Source organism: Antrostomus carolinensis, unplaced genomic scaffold, assembly GCF_000700745.2.
Source record: "Antrostomus carolinensis isolate BGI_N321 unplaced genomic scaffold, ASM70074v2 scaffold2506, whole genome shotgun sequence".
NCBI lineage: Eukaryota > Metazoa > Chordata > Aves > Caprimulgiformes > Caprimulgidae > Antrostomus > Antrostomus carolinensis.
Genome location: NW_010323749.1, coordinates 17,949 through 36,804, shown reverse-complemented (window position 1 = coordinate 36,804; position 18,856 = coordinate 17,949). Strand labels below are relative to the sequence as shown.

Here is an 18,856-nt window from a genome sequence, read left to right as displayed (position 1 = left end):
CAGCTGGAACACGCGGCCACAGAACGGGCTGATCCTGCAAACTCGCTGGTGCTCAGCAGGATCCCACCTCTACCAGCACACACGGGTATGGTTTAGGTGGATGGAGACATTGCCAGTTTCCAACTGGCCAGTTGGGAAGACACCAGAAGCTGCCCTTCGTTGTTCCCATGGCAGGACAAGGGCTGTAGGACCTCTCAGCTGAAATGTGACATCCTGAGTTGGACTTGTACAGGAAAAATCTTGAGTGAGACACGAGCTCCATCAAAACAAGACACAGAGAAAGGAAACCACCTCAGCTAAACTGCAGGCTGAAGCCACAGGCAACAGTCACCTCCAGAATATCAAAATTAACAGTATTGGCTCTCAGTGGAGTTACCAAAGCTGCCAACTTGTCTCAAACTGTAGTTTCATAAAATGCACCCAAGCAAAGTGTGTTGGAGCTGTGTGATCTCAGTGGGCAGCCTGCAATGGGAAGGTGGTCCCAACCCCAGCAGTCTGTGATAGGAAATGCTGTGCTGTCTGTATTCACCTCTACTTCTGCATCCTCACCACACATCAGCATTCCCTACCCTGCACGATGACATGTACTCATGTAAAACTGAATGTGCTCCCACAGCCATTAAATAAAATATTAACAAGACGAGTCATTAGTGTCATTCTGCATAAAATGCATTAAAACACATTCCAGGGAAGTACCTGTTAAATTGCTTTTTACTAACCAAAAGTGACAGCACAGAATTAAAAGTATTTATAAGGCATACAAAGAAATCATGAGCTGAGAAGGGAAACGAAACTCAGCTCTTTGCCTGATTTTTCAAGATAGCATCTGCAACTATGACAATTTACCTGAAAACACAAAGGCTTCAGGTGACAGCATCCCTGTGCAGCCATCCAAATTCTGCTTCACTGCAGAGGCTGCTGTATTTTATTTTAGGGATTCACAGTGTAATCCCTGTGAAAGGCAACAGTTTCTTCCTGCAGGACCTGGTGCTTTTCTTGTTCACCAGGGACCAAGTGCCCCAGGAAGAAGATCCTTATTCCCGCAGTTTACGTGATCCCATCTAATCCATGCCGGGTACACAAGGCTGGTCCTGACTCTGTCTCCATCACTACGTAAAATTCAGGTTTTACTGGCAGACACGAGAGCCCAAGGTGCCTCTAAGTCGCATGTTGTTATGAACACTGCTGAGATGAAGGAGGTTCTGCCTGGATGGCAGCTACCTGCATGGAAAGGAAAGGACCCACCGAGTCCACTGAACAAAGCCCAGACTTCCACACACTGCACCAGCCTCAAGGAGAGAACGTTTTGCTGTGGGGTTCAGGCAGCATCAGCAATAAGCAGAGTCTGTTATTAAATAAATTCCCCCTGAATGAGATCTGCCAGTTGCTATTGCAAGGCCCCTGTCCCTGCAGAGCCCACCTAGGTCGGAGGAGGAAGGGAAGAGTTCAGTGGTGGATATCACCAGAGGTGAAGTCAAACCGGTGAAATGGGAGCTGATGGAGCAAACACACAACTCGCTTTGCAGGCGGTGGGAAGGTGAGAGCTGCCAGACGGAGCCGCAGCTTCTGCTCTGTGTTGCTGAACAGGCACAAGCTGTCGGGGAAGAGCCCAGAGCTGGGGGTTTGTCACCGTACCCACCAGTTTCTGTCTTTTTCTGATTTGCGCCAGGATGGGCTGGGGCACAGCGGCAGCTTGAGGAGGATCAACAGGAAGAAAAACTCCCTTTCTCCCTCTCTCAGGGTATGTCTGTGCATTCTCCTAAGCAAGAGCAGAGGGGTTGCCAAGCCACCCTGCAGAGCAGCGGGTCCTGGCAAGGCTGGAAAGCAGCACGAAGCTGCTCAGAGGGAGTGGGCTGGACCCTGTGTGCGCTACTGGAGAACCCGAAAGCATCCTCCACTCAGGCAGAGCACCAGGACCGTGTGAGTGTGCACTCACATGGACTGCAGCGTTGACTCCACACAGACTAGAGAAATGGTGCCGCTCGTGAGGGTTCTTTTTCCTTTTTTTTTTTTCTTTTTCCCCCCTCCTCTTTCTCATTTCTGAGAAGAAAAGAAGACTTCAAAATTGGAGGATGAGCACTTGGCAAGATGAATCAATGCTTTTGTTTCCTATAAATATCAGTTGTCCAAAAATATATCTCTATTCTTATTTCTCCAAATACACATTCATATTTATCAATAAATATTTTATTATAACCATTATCAAAACATCAAAGACTGCTGCAATGTTTTACTTCAACCAACAATGCTCGTTCCAGGCTCACACAATGCATCAAATACTTGTCTCCCACAGTAGTCAAAATAGAATTAATATTTAAGTTGTGATGGGAGAAGCTACTGGGGTAGCGTGGAAAGGAAATTTGCATTCTAATGAATGCTGAGGCAGCAAAATGTGCAGAATGAGGAGAAGACACAGCTATGATCCCTACCACCTACTGTCAACACCAAACGTGCTGGACATCAAAAGCAATGGCCAGACAAGATTCCCTGACATGCTGGACTGGGTCACCACTGGGCATCTCTGAACTGCCACCGTGACCATCATTCCTGAAGTCAGATATGACGTCACCTGCCAAGGTAAGGCTGTTTTCTGGGACAGAAGACAGATTTCATTCCATGTTGGCTATTGCAGAGATCTGCTCTAGCCTCACAGCTAAACATGAACAGGAGAGCACATCACACCCCTAGTTAGGAAAAACTGTGAAAAAGAGGATTTCCCAGCCGTACTGCTACTCCAGCAGCAGAGACAGGCTCTGCAGGACACCAGCAGCAGGTTCAAGGACATGGTGGCTCAGCGAGGCTGTACAGCATGGGACGTCCTCTAACTGCAGACTCTGAATGACAGCCTGGATGTGTCCAGAGGAGCAAAGCTGGCTTCCCCTACACCAGGGACATGCACAGCCATGGCACAGCTCTGCCATCCCCCTCTCCTGCGATCAATGGACACCAACAGGACCACACCAGATTCACCTGCAAATCCCAACCATGCACAGAACCACCAAAAAGTTAAAAACCAACACAGGTTGGCAAGTACCTAAAGCCCTCCAAGTTCAACTCTTCTAGGCACAAACTAAATGAATAAAACACTTCACAATTGATTTATTTACAGTTAATGACATCCTCAGCCACTCTCAAGCTTGGCACAGTTCAAAGTACTAAGCACTTCCATGTTCTTCTCCCAGGTTTTATTTCCCCGCATATTTTCAACAGCGGGCAGTGACTCAGCCACATGAATCATTTATGGCATTGTGAGTCACACTAGGTAGCACACGAAGGATCTGGATAACCATTACAAGGTTTATCCGAGATCAAGAAATGCACAATACACTGTATAGTCATTAGTATTTAAAGGAAAATTATTTCATTTAGCAAGGGGGGGAAAAAAAAGAAGGTATTTTAAAATGTTAACGCGTTGTCTTGCTGGCAAACCGGCCTCTCCCTCCCGCATGGTTCTGAAAATCAAACCTGTACTTTTTCCCGCAGCCTACTTCAGTCAAATACAGCATGTGCATATAGAATTATAACCAAGACCACAGAGAAAACTTCCAACAGGAGGCTCTTACCTCTCCTGTAATTACACCTCTATGTTAAAAAGGCGCTTTGTTCAGAATTCAGTCTTAGCAGCATCCTCAGCCAGTATTAATTAGCACATCCCCATCAACAGGCACAGTGTGATGGAGCTGGTCCATCAGCAGCAGTGGCTGCGGCCGGGGGGTCCAGGGATGCTCAGGGGGTCCAGCCACAGCTCCATTCCACACAAGGGGGGCTCCCAGAGGGGTGCAAGACCCAAACTTGGGTGATCCCAGGGCACAGCCCAACAGTGACCCTGTGGGTGTCAGAGCCCCTCCTGGCAGGGCCAGGATGGCCAGACAGACAGACGGACAGCTGCTCTCCCTTCAGCAGTAACAGATAAAGCTTGTGTTGGACACATCCACAGCGACCGCTGGGTTCCTCTTGCTGCTGCTGACCCAGGGCCACTGTGGTGGTTCACAAGCAGTAATTCAATCACGACAGAGCTGATGCTGCTCTCTGTCAGGGAGATGCAGGGAGTGCTCTGCCTCCAGCAGCAAACATCCCCCTCCCACCTCCCTGCGGGGCTTTAACGCTTCTCCTGGCTCTGCTCACAGGGACCCTCCACACTTGCTGGGGGAGAGAAGTGTGTGCTAATGGAAGGGGCAAAAGAAATACCTAGGAAACAACCTTTAAATGATGCTGCTGAAATTGCAGACTGTCATCTCAGAGGAGGGGATTCTTTTTACAGTAGCAAGAAACTCATCAAGCAGTAAGAGCACCACAGTCTCCCTGGTCCCACTTGACCAGAGGCATGGTGGCCACATCACCACGGTCACCAGATCCCACAGGGAGCAGGTCCGAGCTCTCACGTACTCCCTGCTCTCACCTCTCAGCTCTCCTAGGTCCAGGGTCTTCCCCAGCTGCTCCAGGAGGTCAGCCCTGGCCGCGTTCTTCTTGTGCTTTTTGCCGTCGTAGTGCTGCTGAGCCATCACGGGGTTGTTGAACCAGGCTGCGCAGAGCTGGCAGTACCTGTCCGAGTCCCTGCGCTGGGGAGGTGACGGTACCACGGGGGGACTATCCGTGTGCGGCTGCTTTAGGGAGCTCAGAGCAGTTTCTGGAAGAGGAAACGTGCAGACATGAGCTTTTCCAGGCTAGTGCTGCTGCCGAGTAACAGCAGAGCCTGAGGCAGATGCCACATTAGACACGGGGAACAATTAGCAGCAGTTACAGGGTCCCACTGGACATTTTGGATGGTACTGCTCAGAAATTTACCATTTCTCATTAAAAAAACAGCACAAAAGGATAGCACAGGACTGATCCTCATCTGTCTGCATTTCACTAGCTGGGAAATGAGGATGCTCTCATTGCGGTTACACATCTCATCGCTGTTGTGACAAAACCTGCTAAACTTATCCTGATTAAATTGCTGCTTCCAGGAAAAATTGACAGTGGAGAATAAACAAAACATACAAAGCCATCTAATTCTCAAGATAAACAGATTTATCATTATCTCAGGATTCTTATTTTTCAATTTATTTGGTCTTGGAAAGAATATGGAAAGCTGTAGTAATTGTAAATTGTCATAGATGAAAAAACCATTCACTCCTCAGGCCCCTTGTTGAAATATCATCACATTGTGAATTGACAGCTACCAGCAACCCACGAGCTTAATTTAACCCCATTTCCCTTCAGATTCACCAAGAGACCATCTGGGAACACAAACATGGTCCCCAAATAATTTCAAAGAAAAATGGACGATTAGTCTTTACACAATGGAGCTGCACCTTGCTGGCCACGGTTTTCCCACTTTGTATAATATAAGTCACAAAGCCATTAAAAAACAGTTTTAAAATAAAATAAAGTTCAGGTAACATTGGGACACAAAAATATACAGTGACTAGCACTTAATTATCGCACCTCATTCAAAAATTCCCTTTTATGTGGTTTTCTTTTTCTTTTCCAGATGAAATGTGTGCTATCTAAATAATTAACAAACCCCTCTTCTTTGTGACACGGGAACAGGCAAATTCTGAGGTGGTGAGGAGGGGCTTGCTTGCCTTTGATCAAGCAGCTCCGTGCTGTTCCAGCTGAGCCCTGATGAGAGCAGGGGCTGGCAAGTGACGAACCCACCTCAGTGTCTGGTACTGGGAATGGCAGCAGTGAGCAAAACAGGGATATATTTAGATGTATAATTAGAACTGAAGCCCCTTGTGGTTGACTCCAGGGCTCAAGAAAGTTAGTATTGTTATAAATTTTCTGCTGACCTGCTCAGGAAGGGATGTCTATTAACTTTCCTCAGGGAAATTGTATCTTACATATTACATTACTTATAACCTTATCAATTTCCAGGGGTTTATAACCCTCTATTGTTTTTGATGACAACTACCAAGGTATCAGAGTTTCACAGCCTGGATGGTTGGTTGAGGCACCATCACCCTCCTCCCCAGAAGGAGAAACACCTGGGGAAGGACCCGGCTGGGTTTTGCTCCTAAAAACATCATCTTTTCTAACACCTACTGTTCCAGCATGAGAGACACCCCTGGCCCTCTGAGGTGCCCACAACATAAACACCAAAGAGCAGACCCAGGGCCAACACACAGTGATTGAGAAGAAAATTAGAAAAAAATGACACTGTCTGTCTAAACCAACGTGACCCAGACTTTGCACCTGCTCAGCTCATGAAAAGCAAGTGTAGCTTGACTGTTCCTCACTTATTTTTGCAACAATGAACCAGTGCCAGAGCTGCCCCATGCAAGGGCTGTGCCCAGCCCAGGGACCCTGCAGGGACCAGCGTGCCACCATGCCCAGGGACAGGGCTGTGCAGCCTCAGGGCACGGCGAGGCTCTGGGACTGGGCTGCAGAGACAGTTGGGCATCTGGACCAGTATAAATAACTGGTTATTACAGCAGCACAGGAGCTCTGTGATAGATTTGACTTGCTGCTCTCCTGGCCCTGGGCGATAAAGTTAAATCTATCAGATCCCTTTGGTCAGCCTTCTTCTTCTCCATACGTTTGCTGCTGCCAGAGGGGAACCAGGGAGGCTGCAGCTCACAGAGCTGGTGGTGTCCACAGGAGTTACATCTCCCGCTCGCTAAAGAAATACGACTGGAGCATCCTCTGCTGCTCAGCCTCAGCTGGACCAGCAGCCCCGTGGCTGCACATCCGAGCCCATCCCGATGATGCGGTGGCTTGTGCTCATCCAGATGCAGGGCAGGAGGGAGTGGGACTGGCACTCCTGCACCAGAGCCTCCCCAAACCCACCCCAGCACGGATTTCCTCTGAGCACACACAATACAAACTCTTTTCTTGTAAAGCCACATTCCTCAGGTTCATTTCAACTCCCACTAGTCCTGCGGCATGCTGAACCCAGTGGGCAGCTAATGAAAACATCCTGTGTCTTCCAAATCCTCCTGAAGAGGAATAGATGAAAGTTGACTTCTGCACAAATGTAGATTTATCATTTTGATGTGTGCTACATAACTACTACAGAACAGAAAATATCATCATTCCCTGAGCAGCGACACAAAAATTAATAATAAACACTCACAAACGTCAAGCGTTAAAAATGTTTCTCCATCTAAAACACAAACATAAAAACTGCTAGTTTGACTATTTCAAGTATTTAAAAATGCTAAATAGCTCATGACAGTCTGCCTTACGTTCCCTTTTGCTGTGGGAGGGAAGTGAGAAAGTCTTACTTTGCTGCAAGAAGCAAAATACAAAGTTAGAAACACTTTAGCACTCTGGCAATGAACTAATGTTTGACTTATTTCTTGCATGCAAAGCTTTTTATTCATAGCTGTATTTAAATGGCACTCAGCTTTTCACCATTGCCACTCTCCAGGAACTGAGCATGAGAATGAGAAAGTAACTGAGCCAGGGCAACGGGGCACTGGAGAAACTGAGTCTTCAGAAGACAAATCCGGGACTAAGGCAAACTCCAGCTGCTGCCAAGTGGATCCTTGCACCCAAACCTGGGTGCCATTTCTCTGGCCCCTGCAGCACCTCTGAAACACAAACCCCACCCAAAGGAGGTGGAAAAGCCAAGATAACTTCTTCTGCCAGCAAAATCCCACCTGTATTCCTCACCCCGAGCGCAGGGGACCCTGGTGCCAGAACCTCCTCTCGTGGATCTGGTGCACACCAGCCCCAGCAGCTCCTGGAGCACTGACAGCAACTGCATGGCACTGCCACGACTGAAGGGCCAAGAATACCCCAAACCTCCACCTGCCTGAAACGCCACCTGCTCAAAACCTCCACCTGCCACTGCCAGTGCTTGGATCCAGGGAGGCAGCAGATATTTCCCCCCCACAATTCTGGTTTATAACTCCTACAATGAGTGGACTCGAGCTGACAGAAGATGTTGGAAATGACTAGAGAAATTCATCAGCAATAGCGATGACATAAAGCCTCTGAGGGCTACAACCTCGTACAGCAGGAGCAACAGGAAAGATCACAAATATTTTGCTGTAGTGATGAGACATTGCTTTCCTATTGTGAAAAACCTGAGCGTTAAGGCACTTCTCCCTCTCCTGAAAGCACCAGCAGAGAAATGAGAGATCTGTGTTTCATTAAGATGATAAAATTGAAAGAGAAGGTGTAACTCTGTGAGGGCACTGAGAACAGATGTAATTTTCTATGGGGCTGGTAAGACACAAAACCCAGAACATCAGGCAGTGGTTTGGTTGGAGGCAGAACGCAGTCACCAGCGCGTCCGCGTGCATCTGCAAAACAGACCAGAGCCCTCCCGAAGGGTGGACGCTGCAGGTGACGGATGCTGCAGCTTCAGATGACCGAAAAGCACATCTGGACTGTCTGGCAGGAGCATGGGGTAAGAGAACTGCTGACTGTCAGTGCCACGTAACTGCTGCAAGGTAGCAGCTTGGCTCTGAGCAGATCTATCTTCTAGTAAATGTCATTTATCTCCTTGAACAAAATCAAGGGGAAAACCAACCCTGGCTCTGAGGCTCTGTCCGAGAGACTAAATGCTCCCTGGTGCCACCAGCTATGCAGGATTGGGATAAAAAGAGAAAAATTCAGTGGAAAAATGCTGGGTGATGCTGTAGGAAGCCCATAAAATTGCTGTGTCCAAAGGGCACATTTCTGAGAGCTACTGGAGAGCAAGGAGGTGCTTATTAATGTATTCCTGCAGCTCAGCTTCATCAGATCAAGTGTCTGGAAGAGCCGATGAGTCCTTGAGTTACTCTTTCCTAGTGATTACTACAGCTGAAGAGCCCATTACTCCAGGAGCACGCGGTGCAGCTCACTCAGAGCCTCTGCGAGGCTGATCCAGATGATTAAAAAATTAGAGAAAAACATGATGCAAAGGTGCAGCTCTTGGCAAGCCCTCCCTCGACAGAGCCCTACAGCCTCTACATCCAGGAGCAGCCCAGCACAGCTGGTCACTGCACAGTCCAGCCTCAGCACCACTTCAGAGGGGTCTCTAACACCGGAGAGGGTACCGCTGGTTCTCATCTCCCCACAGCCACTCCACACACATCTACGACTTCCTGAAGAGAAATGTTGGTTTCCCAGAGTCTGAGATCTCCACCAGCACCTGCTGTGCTGAGATCAATTCCCTCCTGCCATCAACTGAGAACCACTGCCCATGGGTTGTCCATCTGCCTTTGCACAGCCCTGGCTTCACTGACAGACCCCAGGCTCCCGGCTGCTCCCTCTGACCTGCCCCTACAGCACCAGACCCACCAGATCCTGCCTGTGATGACAGTCCCAGAGGTGAAAACAGCTGCTTTCCCTGCTGGCAGGTGAATCTCGATCATCAACTTACATGGGAGTCAGTTCCCTGAAATCCAGAACCCCTGTGACCCTCAGAAACTCATCTGGATTTGACCAGAAATACTGTTTTTTGTAGCAGGTTCTTTGGCACTGGAGGATAAATTACTGGAAGGCTGCACACGAGGGATGTGGTTTGGAGCACTAATGCAAGCACTGGGCAATTAAATACTGTGAGTACAGTCCTTCTCTCAGTGCCCTTGTCATCTGCCAGCTGCACAGAAGAGCCTGAGGGGTCCTCAAGTGAGTCAAGCTGCAAATCATCACGTTGGTTCATGTTAGACCCATCCTGCTGGCTCGCTCCGGGATGGCCAGGAGCTGCCAGCACCCACTGCACCCACAGCTGCACCCATGGGATTCACACCAGGTGCCCAAAGCGCTGTTCCCAGAGGCACCTCAGCACTGGTGAACTCTGCTGCACCTTCAGGTATCCTGCCCTCTGAGAGCACGCTGTTAAAGGAGTAAACCACCACCTGAAGTGATTCCCCGTGTGCCCTCAGGCAAAGGCGAGAACATTTCCCAAGCCAACCCTGGTAAAGGACAAGTGATGTGAGATGCATCAACATCTACAGTCTGTAACGTTAAAAAAAGCAACAAAACCACACAGAGAGCCGACCCCCCCCTTATTTAATCACATCTAGGATTTCTGTGCATCATGTCAGGGAAGGTTGCCCAAGGAAGTTGTGGATGCCCCCTCCCTGGAAGTGTTCTTGGCCAGGTTGGATGAGGCTTTGAGCAACCTGGTCTAGTGGAAGGTGTCCCTGCTGATGGCAGGGGGGTTGGAACTGGATAATCTTTAAGGTCCCTTCCAATCCAAACCATTCTGAGGATATACAATGCACAGCTAAATTTCTGTTTTGTTCTGATGAAAGTGCCACTGGTCCTAATACTGGAATGCATCTGTCTGCAGGACAGCAGCCCGGTTACCCTGCACGAAGGGTATTTTGTTCAAGTATCCTCTGGGCCGACGAGCACAGAGGAAGTTTTGTTTCACAGTATATTAACAGTTTGCAGGGACTTTATGGTTAAACAAACAATAAGATGGTTAAATATCCGATTCCAACATTTGACTTTTTAAATGTGAAAGTTAATAGGTTTGCATTATCGTAATCACCGCAGAGGAAAGCGTGAATACCCATCTGGGCAAAAATCAAAAGACAATCGATCCAACGGCTTTAAAGACTAGATTTCCCTCTAAGGTAAAAGCAAATGATACCCTGTTCTGTACAGTAACACAAAAGGTTTATTAAACGTATTAGCTGAGCTGTCAAATAACTTGTGATAATTAAAGCAAGGCTTGGCTATTCGTGCCCAGAGGACAGATTGTCTTCCACCGAGCAAAACATTTCAGAAGCATGGAGCCAGAGATAGGGCTCTGGTGGAAAGGCCGGCCGTGGCTGATAACCACTGATGCGCATGAACAGAGCGGACAATAATGAGCATCAGCAATTTTTAAAGGTTGTTATGACAGCAACACAAATGAATAGCTGCTTCTGCCAGCCCTCGTCACTCAGCTATCCAGTTCTTGCCACTCAGAACCCAGCCGGCGCCTCGGCTGTGCCTCCTCAGCACCACGAGCCCCTCCGCCCCGTGCAGGACCCTCCTGCTCCAGCTCTGGACCTACCTGTGGCCTTTAATGTTGGTTGTTCACCTAGCAACAGTTTTAACCTTTTGGCATGGATTTTCCCTTGGTAATGCGATTCGGCCACCACTGCTGAGGTAAAGGACATGTTACACAGTGTGCAGCATTTGTTCTTATCCACCGAGTCACCATCACTGCCCTGGGTGAAGACAAACACAGACAAAAAAAAAAAAAGAGGGGTATAAGCCCACCAAGCAGAGTGGAGGAGAGAAAAGAGAGGAATCCAAGCTGTTATACAAAGGCTGTGGTTTCCAAGTGGTTTCCCTTCCTTGTCTCCCCCAGACTCACTTCACAGTTACTAATCGCTGCATCTTTATCTTTACAAGTAAACCCCAATTTAACGAGAACACTGTCTCCAGCCTTCATTATGGTTATTCTTGTAGGAGTAAGAGCCAGGGAGAATATTCACAACCAGCCCCTAGGCTGAACATCTGTCAGCAAAACACAACGGCTGCTGCCAGCAAGTGTTTATGAGAAACAGCTTCCACAGATACAGGGGTAAGTGTGCAAACAACAACCGAGCAGGGGAAAAAGCACATTTACACAACTACATATTCAATCCATTCCACAAAGGAAACTGGAATCACATTTAGGGCCATAGATGCATGGCCTCACTTTTGCAAAGATCTCGCTATGTTGTGTTGGCCACTGAGCACAATTTATAAATGATCTCTTCTAAAAATATTCCTCTGTGCAGAGCAAGACCTTTCCAAAGCCAGGAAATGACCTGCTGCGTGCAGGTAGTTAGCATCCCAGCTCATTCCCTGGACAAGATGGTCAGACCTGGCCTCTGTGCCAGGGTAAAACTCCCTCCAGTGACAAGCCAACAAGCCATCTGGAGACAGTCGTGCACTTTATTTTTTTTAATTTTTTTTTTTAAGTGAGTGTTCCAACTGCTGGTACACAGGCAAACCAGAAAACAGTCTGCTTTAGAAGCTGCAGTCTCTGTAAATGTGTTCTGCAGTTCATCCTCATGCAAAGATTCAGGCACCCATGGTAACACACGACCAGTCTGGTGTTGGCTGTCCCCGCACACAAAACACCGCAGAGCTGGACACGATGACACTGCTGAAGGGACAGCGGAGGTCAAGGGAAAGTCAGATGGAGCCCAAAAATCCAGCTCCCCTCTTGCAGATGTCACATTCACTGCATGAAGGGCCCAGCTCTTCACCTCCCACAGCAGGAGAAGGGCTCTGCAATACTGGGGAGAGTGAACTGAGCACAGACTCAGCATGTGACCCACTATTTAAGGTCATTTTCTCCCCCAAAATTAAGCACAATTAGAAGAAGGACGGATTTTCATCACTTTTTTGTTGTTGTTGTTAACTATAAATCAACTTAAACCTTAGGGAGAAATCTCAAGAGGTGATAAGTACTGTTCTGAGTGTAATTTGCACTTCTTTTAAATACGATTCTCTCAAGATATGTTATGTCTTCAAAGGGAAATCACTTGAAAGTTAAGAGCAGGGTAAAAAAATTCCCAGACTGTATTGATCATCTGTGGTGCTAACATACAAAGAGCCTCCAACAGAGCTCATTTGAAAAGCTGATACACTTCGGTGTTTACACACCAGGGTCTCTTCTTCTGCCTGGTCTGCTCCTCAGGGACATTTTTTCCTTTCCAACCGACTTTCACAGATAGATTGTAGTTTAAAAATAAAAATTTTAAAAAATTAAACCCCTCTAACACCCCTTGGACCCCATTTAGAGCCTAAGGTCCTGTTTACATCGATCCACAGGTCACTGTGCAGCTTATCCAAGTTCAACCAATCTCTAGGTGACAGCCTTGAAGCCCAGATGGGGACTTGGCCACCAGATTGGCACCCGTCTACAGGAGAGGGGTGTCCCCCATTTCCTGAGAGCCTCAGCCTCTGCACAGACCACAACAGACCTTCACTCCCTAACAGCCAGCCAGTTCTCATACACTAAGTGCTGTTCTTTGTCAGCAGGATGCAGGAGATTTTGGGTTTGGTATTAAGCATTTACTCAAGTCTGTAGCATTCGTCAGCAGAATTGCCCCCCTCCCCTCCTCCACCACCCAAACTCTCTGCACTGTGCTGCCCGGTGCTCGAGGAGGGATCCAGCCCTGAAGGGTAATTATGCCTTCTCATTTGTCAGTGGCTGTTTTACCTGTAACCAGATGGGCTGGGGGGAACCTGATCCGGGTGTCTTTTGTCACCCGTTGAATGACACCGTGTTGACAGGATTGTGCAGCCAGCTGGTAAAATAACATCGCATGTCTATCAGGATGCCCGGGCGAGATGGGCAGATGAGCCCAGCCTGAGCCAGGCACAGGGCTCAGGGGACCAGCAGCCTGCTCAGGGAAGATGCTTGCTTCCCAGGGATGCCCTGCACCCATCGGTGCCCTCCTCCATCTCCAGGGGTGCCCTGCACCCATCAGTGCCCTCCTCCATCTCCAGGGGTGCCCTGCACCCACGTGCACACTCATCCCTCTCTCCTCACCACTTCCCTTGCTCCAGCACCCAGCTCAGTCTAAAGCCGCAGCAGTAAATAGGCACCAACAGCTCAATTTAGTTTCTGTAAAACCCACACAAGTGACTCTCTAACCCCACACTGCACAAAGCCAGCCAATGTGCAAGGAATATTTCTACCATCTGTTTTTGCAGCCTTCTCCAGACTATCCCTGCTCGCTGACCTCCACAGAGATGCAGCACTGACGGGGCAAATGGCCTCGCACAAACTGAAGCACCACGAAACACACCGTGGCCTCAGAGAGAAACCATCTGCTTCCCAGGGCTGACATCTCCCATCTTCCCCTCACTCCAAAGCCATGCCGAGCCAGCCCCATTTATAGGGCTTCTTTTTGTAATACTCCAGACTTCAAAGCAAGTCTCATACATCCAACAGAATTAACTTCAGTTATTCAGATGCCTGTTAACAAGCTGCTAAAAGGCGTAATCCTCAGACAGGGCCAGGCAGTTGCAGTTCTTTGCTGGATGTTCCTTAAGCAATCCTCAGGAAAAGTAAGGATTTTTATTCCGCAGATACAAATCTGCTGTATTCATTTCCTAGGTTTTACTAAGAAGAAAAGATTATACAAACCCTTGAAATACAGCAATATAAAACATAGCACTCAAGGCACTGCACAGTATCTTTTAAATTTGAGTTAATTTTCTGAATATGAAGAAAGTGTTGCTGCTGAAGAGCTATTTTCCCTAACACTCTGCCACATGAAATTCAGACCAATTCCATTTTAGAACCTGTTTTTCTTGTGGTACAAGCAAAGAGCAAGTGCCAGTTTATGGCTATCTAAATCTGAAATGCTTGTTAATTCTCAGAGGATCTTAGGAGCTGTACATCCTCTGAAGCAAAACCAGCCCCAGGTTCAGTGAGGGGTGTGTTTGCCCAGAGAAGGGGGCTCTGCCCTGGCTCCGGACAGGGGGCAGAGAGCCCAGCCCAGCCCAGCAGCACTCAGCCAGCCCCAGCCTTCCGCTGGAAAATAAATTCAAGTCTTCCATCACTAATGTCTTTCACTGAAACCACTACCTGACCTTTGGTTGAAAACCTCTGATCAGGTACAAAACACACAGTAAGAATGTTGGCTCTAAACCCAGACATTTCATCTTCGTTTCAGTGTAATCGCTGAAGATTTAAGTTACAGCATGCAGTAAATTTTGCAGCAGAAGCTATAAAAACTGATTTCCTTGCTGATCGGGAACTGAAGCCGGGACTCTCAAGGAACCCGCCGGCACCATTTGTGCCTCAGAGCAGCATCACCATCCCCAGCACCGCCTTGTAGGACGTGCAATACCCTCAGCAGCAAATCTAATACCCTGTTATCTTCCCTCAAACAATTTATTCTTGCTATTATGACCCCTTCCTTTTTTAAGGAAGATGATGCTGGTTAAAGCAATTTACTATCTTGGTGTACAAATAGGGCTAGAAAGAATTTGAAAGCTTTTCTCCCATCCCAAAATGTGCTTTGTAACACATCTGAATTTTTCATCACATCTGTCCTGATCATCAATAGGGGTCCTAATTTAGTGAGAAAAGGCTGATCAAAACCAAATCACCAGTCGCAGGACTCTGAGGACGTGACTCCTAATTTCAGTGAGGCCCTGACACAGTCTGCAACCTTCTCAGATTACTTTCAGCTGAAATGTTAAGCAGAAATTTAAAATGAAAGGTTAACAATCTCTCAAATATGCCAAAGACATGAGGTTTTTCCCTTCCCCCACAAAAGATTAAAACCACTCAGCCCAACAACTGAGTCGTTATCCAGTGCAAGACTAATTGTATAAGCCTCCGACTTCTTACTGTGAAAGGATAACGTGTGTTTTGGGAATGCAGAGTATTTTTATAGTCCTCAAACAACAGCAAAACACCACCCTTCACCTCACTGAAAGGTCAGGTAGCAAATGCTGTTTCTAGGCATTGAGTATCTACAACTGCAGCAGCTTCTCCGTCCTCCTGCCCTTTGGAAGAAAGGCCAGGAGTTCAGTTTGTGCTCAAAAGGATACAAACCAAATGGCAAACAGTCGTGTAACAGCACAGGTTTTGATGAAAAAAAGGCTAATATTCCCTTTTTAGTTGCAGATGCTTCTACAGAGAAATTTGTTTTCCAGGGGTTGTTTCTAACACTGGTTGAAGCCACTGTGCCACGGCTTGACTAACTGCTGGGGCCTGACCTGGGCAACGCAGCTGCGCTCTGTGCGTGGCAGTGATGTTATCATGCCCTAAATATTTCTATTCCCTTTAAATGCAAAGGCTTGGACAATATCTGATCAGCAACAGGCCTACTTTGAGCTGTAAATGTTGGCAGATTTTCCCCTGCTATATTTTTATAACATAAATAATTTTAGAATTTAGGTCTTGCACAGCCCATCATTCACCTAGTGCATAAGGACTCGTTAATTCATCCCCCACTACGGGCTGTCCTTGGCACCATCAAGCACCAGCAGACATAGAATTCTATTACTTCTCACTGTTCCCTTTGACAAAAGAAATGGGAAGTAGTTCAGTTTGACTTATTTGAGGTCTGTTTGGTTCGCTGTCCACCCTATCCCCATGTTAAGCTCTATGTGCAGCTACGTGGTTTCTTCTTAGATGTAATGAAGCTCATTCGAGGACCACATTCTAAGTCTATATGCGCACGTCCACTGTACCTTTCACACCCTGTAATTAATAACTCTATAAAAATACAGTGAGATTCTGCTGTAAAGGGGTAGACTGCATCTGCAATTACCCTGTGTGCAACATAAAAGTTCCACTAAAATTTTAATTATTGCGTGAAGGAGCTCTCCGATTCCTTTGGCAAAACTTGCATCCTTCTCCCTTTAATTAGAAGTTACCTCACTAAATATTGATAGCATGAAGCCACAGTTACACTCCCCTAGGTCTGAAATGGTTTGGATACTATCTGCTGGGAACCTCATCAACAGCTCTCATAGCAGCCTCGGAATACGGGAAAGAGCTGAATGAATAATTCACTGTAAATCAGACCCTTTAAGCGCAGGCTTCTTTTATTGCCTGACGAATGGCTGCGAGCTGGTCCAATTTCCTCACGTTTATTTGAATGCAGTCAAGGAACCCAACTGCCATTTTTAAAAAACTGCAGACTGACCACAAACCTTTGCGAGGAGACTTTTGGGTCCTGCGCTCCCTTTTCATCGAGTCTCGGAACAAATCAGGTCAGCAGAGACCTCTGAGGTGACTCTGCTCTCTAGTGACACCCCCCAACCTCCCCAGCATACACGGCACCACACAGCAGCAGGTCCTGCCCTCGCGACCCTCCTCCTCAGGAACAGAGTCACAGAATCACAGAGTCACCTTCTCAAAGTTGGGTGAAAGTGTCTGGAAGTGACTCAAGTGGTGCCTCGAGCGGAGCAGCTCCGAAGCCCTGGTAGAGCCGCCTCCACCATCACCCCAATGTCACAGGCACAAGCCTCCCACAGCCCCAGCCCTGCCTCACCAACACCCAGGAGCTCACCCATAAAAAAAACCAGCCACTGCACTTCAACCCAATAAGCACTGAATATTTGCTATCAGCTTATTTTTTCCCTATGGAAGAAATAACTAAAAATTCAATTATTGTTCCTGATGCATCTAATATTTCTTGTATAGATTATTGAAAATTATTTCCAGTTTCTTAGCGTTTCAGCTAATCTAAATGTTACCTCTGGGTACCTGATCATCTGTGGCTGTAACAGAAAAAAACATTGTAGCAGAGAGTCAATGATTCCCAAAGTAGCTGAATAAACAGGGACTTAAACGATACCCACGTTTTCTGACCGGAGCTTTTTGGCCGGACAGCCTCCATCTATGGGATGAAGCATATAATAAAGGCGAACTTTGCTGGCGTGTTTCCGACTCTGTAACAAAACAAAAACAAAAAAAGAGAGAAAAAGGAAGAAATAAAGTTACAGGAAGCAAGAGGCTCTATTGCTGCGCATCCACCAACCTGCAGTAAAATTTCCCATCCCCTTGATCTACGTATCCAACATGGGAGGAAAAAAGGGGGAAGACCCAGATGAGGAACATTTTCATTTCAGGAAGGTGTCACAGCTCTCCACCCAGCTGAAATGAACAGTGGAATGACAATGACACCTGCCATCAGCAGGAGAAAGGGGCCACCCTTGCTGCTCTCTGCTCAGTCCTGCTGCCCGCAGCCCCTTGAAGACGCAGCGGGAACCAAGGCGGTGAGAGAAGAGACATTTGTTATCAGACCATTTCTATAGCAGGAGAGACTGAAAAGATCAGGGTTATTTAGCTTCAGGCAGAGATAGGATGGCATCAGGAGGGATCAGATACACATAAACTGAAATCCACAGTTCCTATGCTTCCAGAAGAATAAAATATACCAGTGATATAAAACCCCACTCTCTAGGAAATAAGCCAACTGAAACCTGCCAAAGGTTTGAAAGAAATTTCTCCCACAGGTAAATTATCAGATAATCGTGTGTTATGAAACCTAATGCTTTCCTCATGCACAGAGAGGGAAAAGGACTGTGCAGATCCTCAGCCCCTTCTCTCTCAAGCATTTCCAAGGGGAGTTGAACAGTAAAACCTTCCAGACAGCCACAAAAATGGAAAGGTTTGTCCCCAGGTTGAGCAGTGCCCGTGGGGGAAAGCCCAGGCTCGACTGGGAGGTCGTTCTGCTCCCGAGTCCTGCCCAGCATCACCCCTCATCAGTCGGGCAGAGGAGGGATGCAGATCAGGTTTTCCAGCATCCATGGTGGTCACCAGTCCCCAAACCCACCCGGATCCTTCTTACCAAGCCCCGGTGAGCAGCCCCCATCCATCCGGGGCTGGGTCCCCGCTGCTGAGCGTGTACCCCCCCCAGAAAGGCACTGAGTGGGCACGTACTTTCCAACCATGACTTACACCACAGGGAAGTTTTCAGGGGACCTGTGCTCTTGTAGAGGGGACGCAGTGGGCACCAAGGGCAGTTCCACCTTTGGGCATGGCTGGAGCTTACCAGCAGCGAGGATGAGGAGAGGCAGGGAGATGTCCTGGTCATACCCACATCAGCAGCCAAACAATCCTTGCGACTTGCCAAATGTAAAGGAAGATTTAAAATCTTCCACAGCCGAAGCACAGACACAAACCTTCAACACTAACTTACAGTCAGCTCCTGCTTTCCAGCAGATGTCGGGGGGAAAAGGCTGCAACTCCTAAACATCTGCATCCAGAGCCCCGGCACGCACGGCAGCTATTATTATGCAAATGTTTCCTCTGAATCTCCATTGCTGATTGCCTCACAGCACAACAGCTCCATAATATTATAATTTCACATCACAGATTTGCAATTTTTAAATATTAAATTATCATTAGCATGTTCTGGAACATTCGTTTTTCCTGTGGTGTGAACTCAGAGCTAAATTTGCAGAGAGCTATATTTGTATGCATAAATGTAACTACGCAATAATTTTTTTTAATGGAGCAAAA

At 47.5% G+C, this 18,856-nt stretch overlaps 1 protein-coding gene across 1 annotated transcript in view; it reads right to left on the bottom strand.

The window, feature by feature from the left end:
• The window catches only part of ZMAT4 (zinc finger matrin-type 4), a 42,261-nt gene that overhangs the window by 12,975 nt on the left and 10,430 nt on the right, over positions 1 to 18,856 (bottom strand). Inside the window, exons 2-4 of the mRNA XM_010170666.1 lie at positions 17,191 to 17,280; positions 10,931 to 11,087; positions 4,400 to 4,627 (exon numbers count right to left, since the gene is read on the bottom strand). Coding sequence (XP_010168968.1) covers positions 4,400 to 4,627; positions 10,931 to 11,087; positions 17,191 to 17,280 — 475 coding nt within the window. The remainder of the gene's footprint in view (positions 1 to 4,399; positions 4,628 to 10,930; positions 11,088 to 17,190; positions 17,281 to 18,856) is intronic.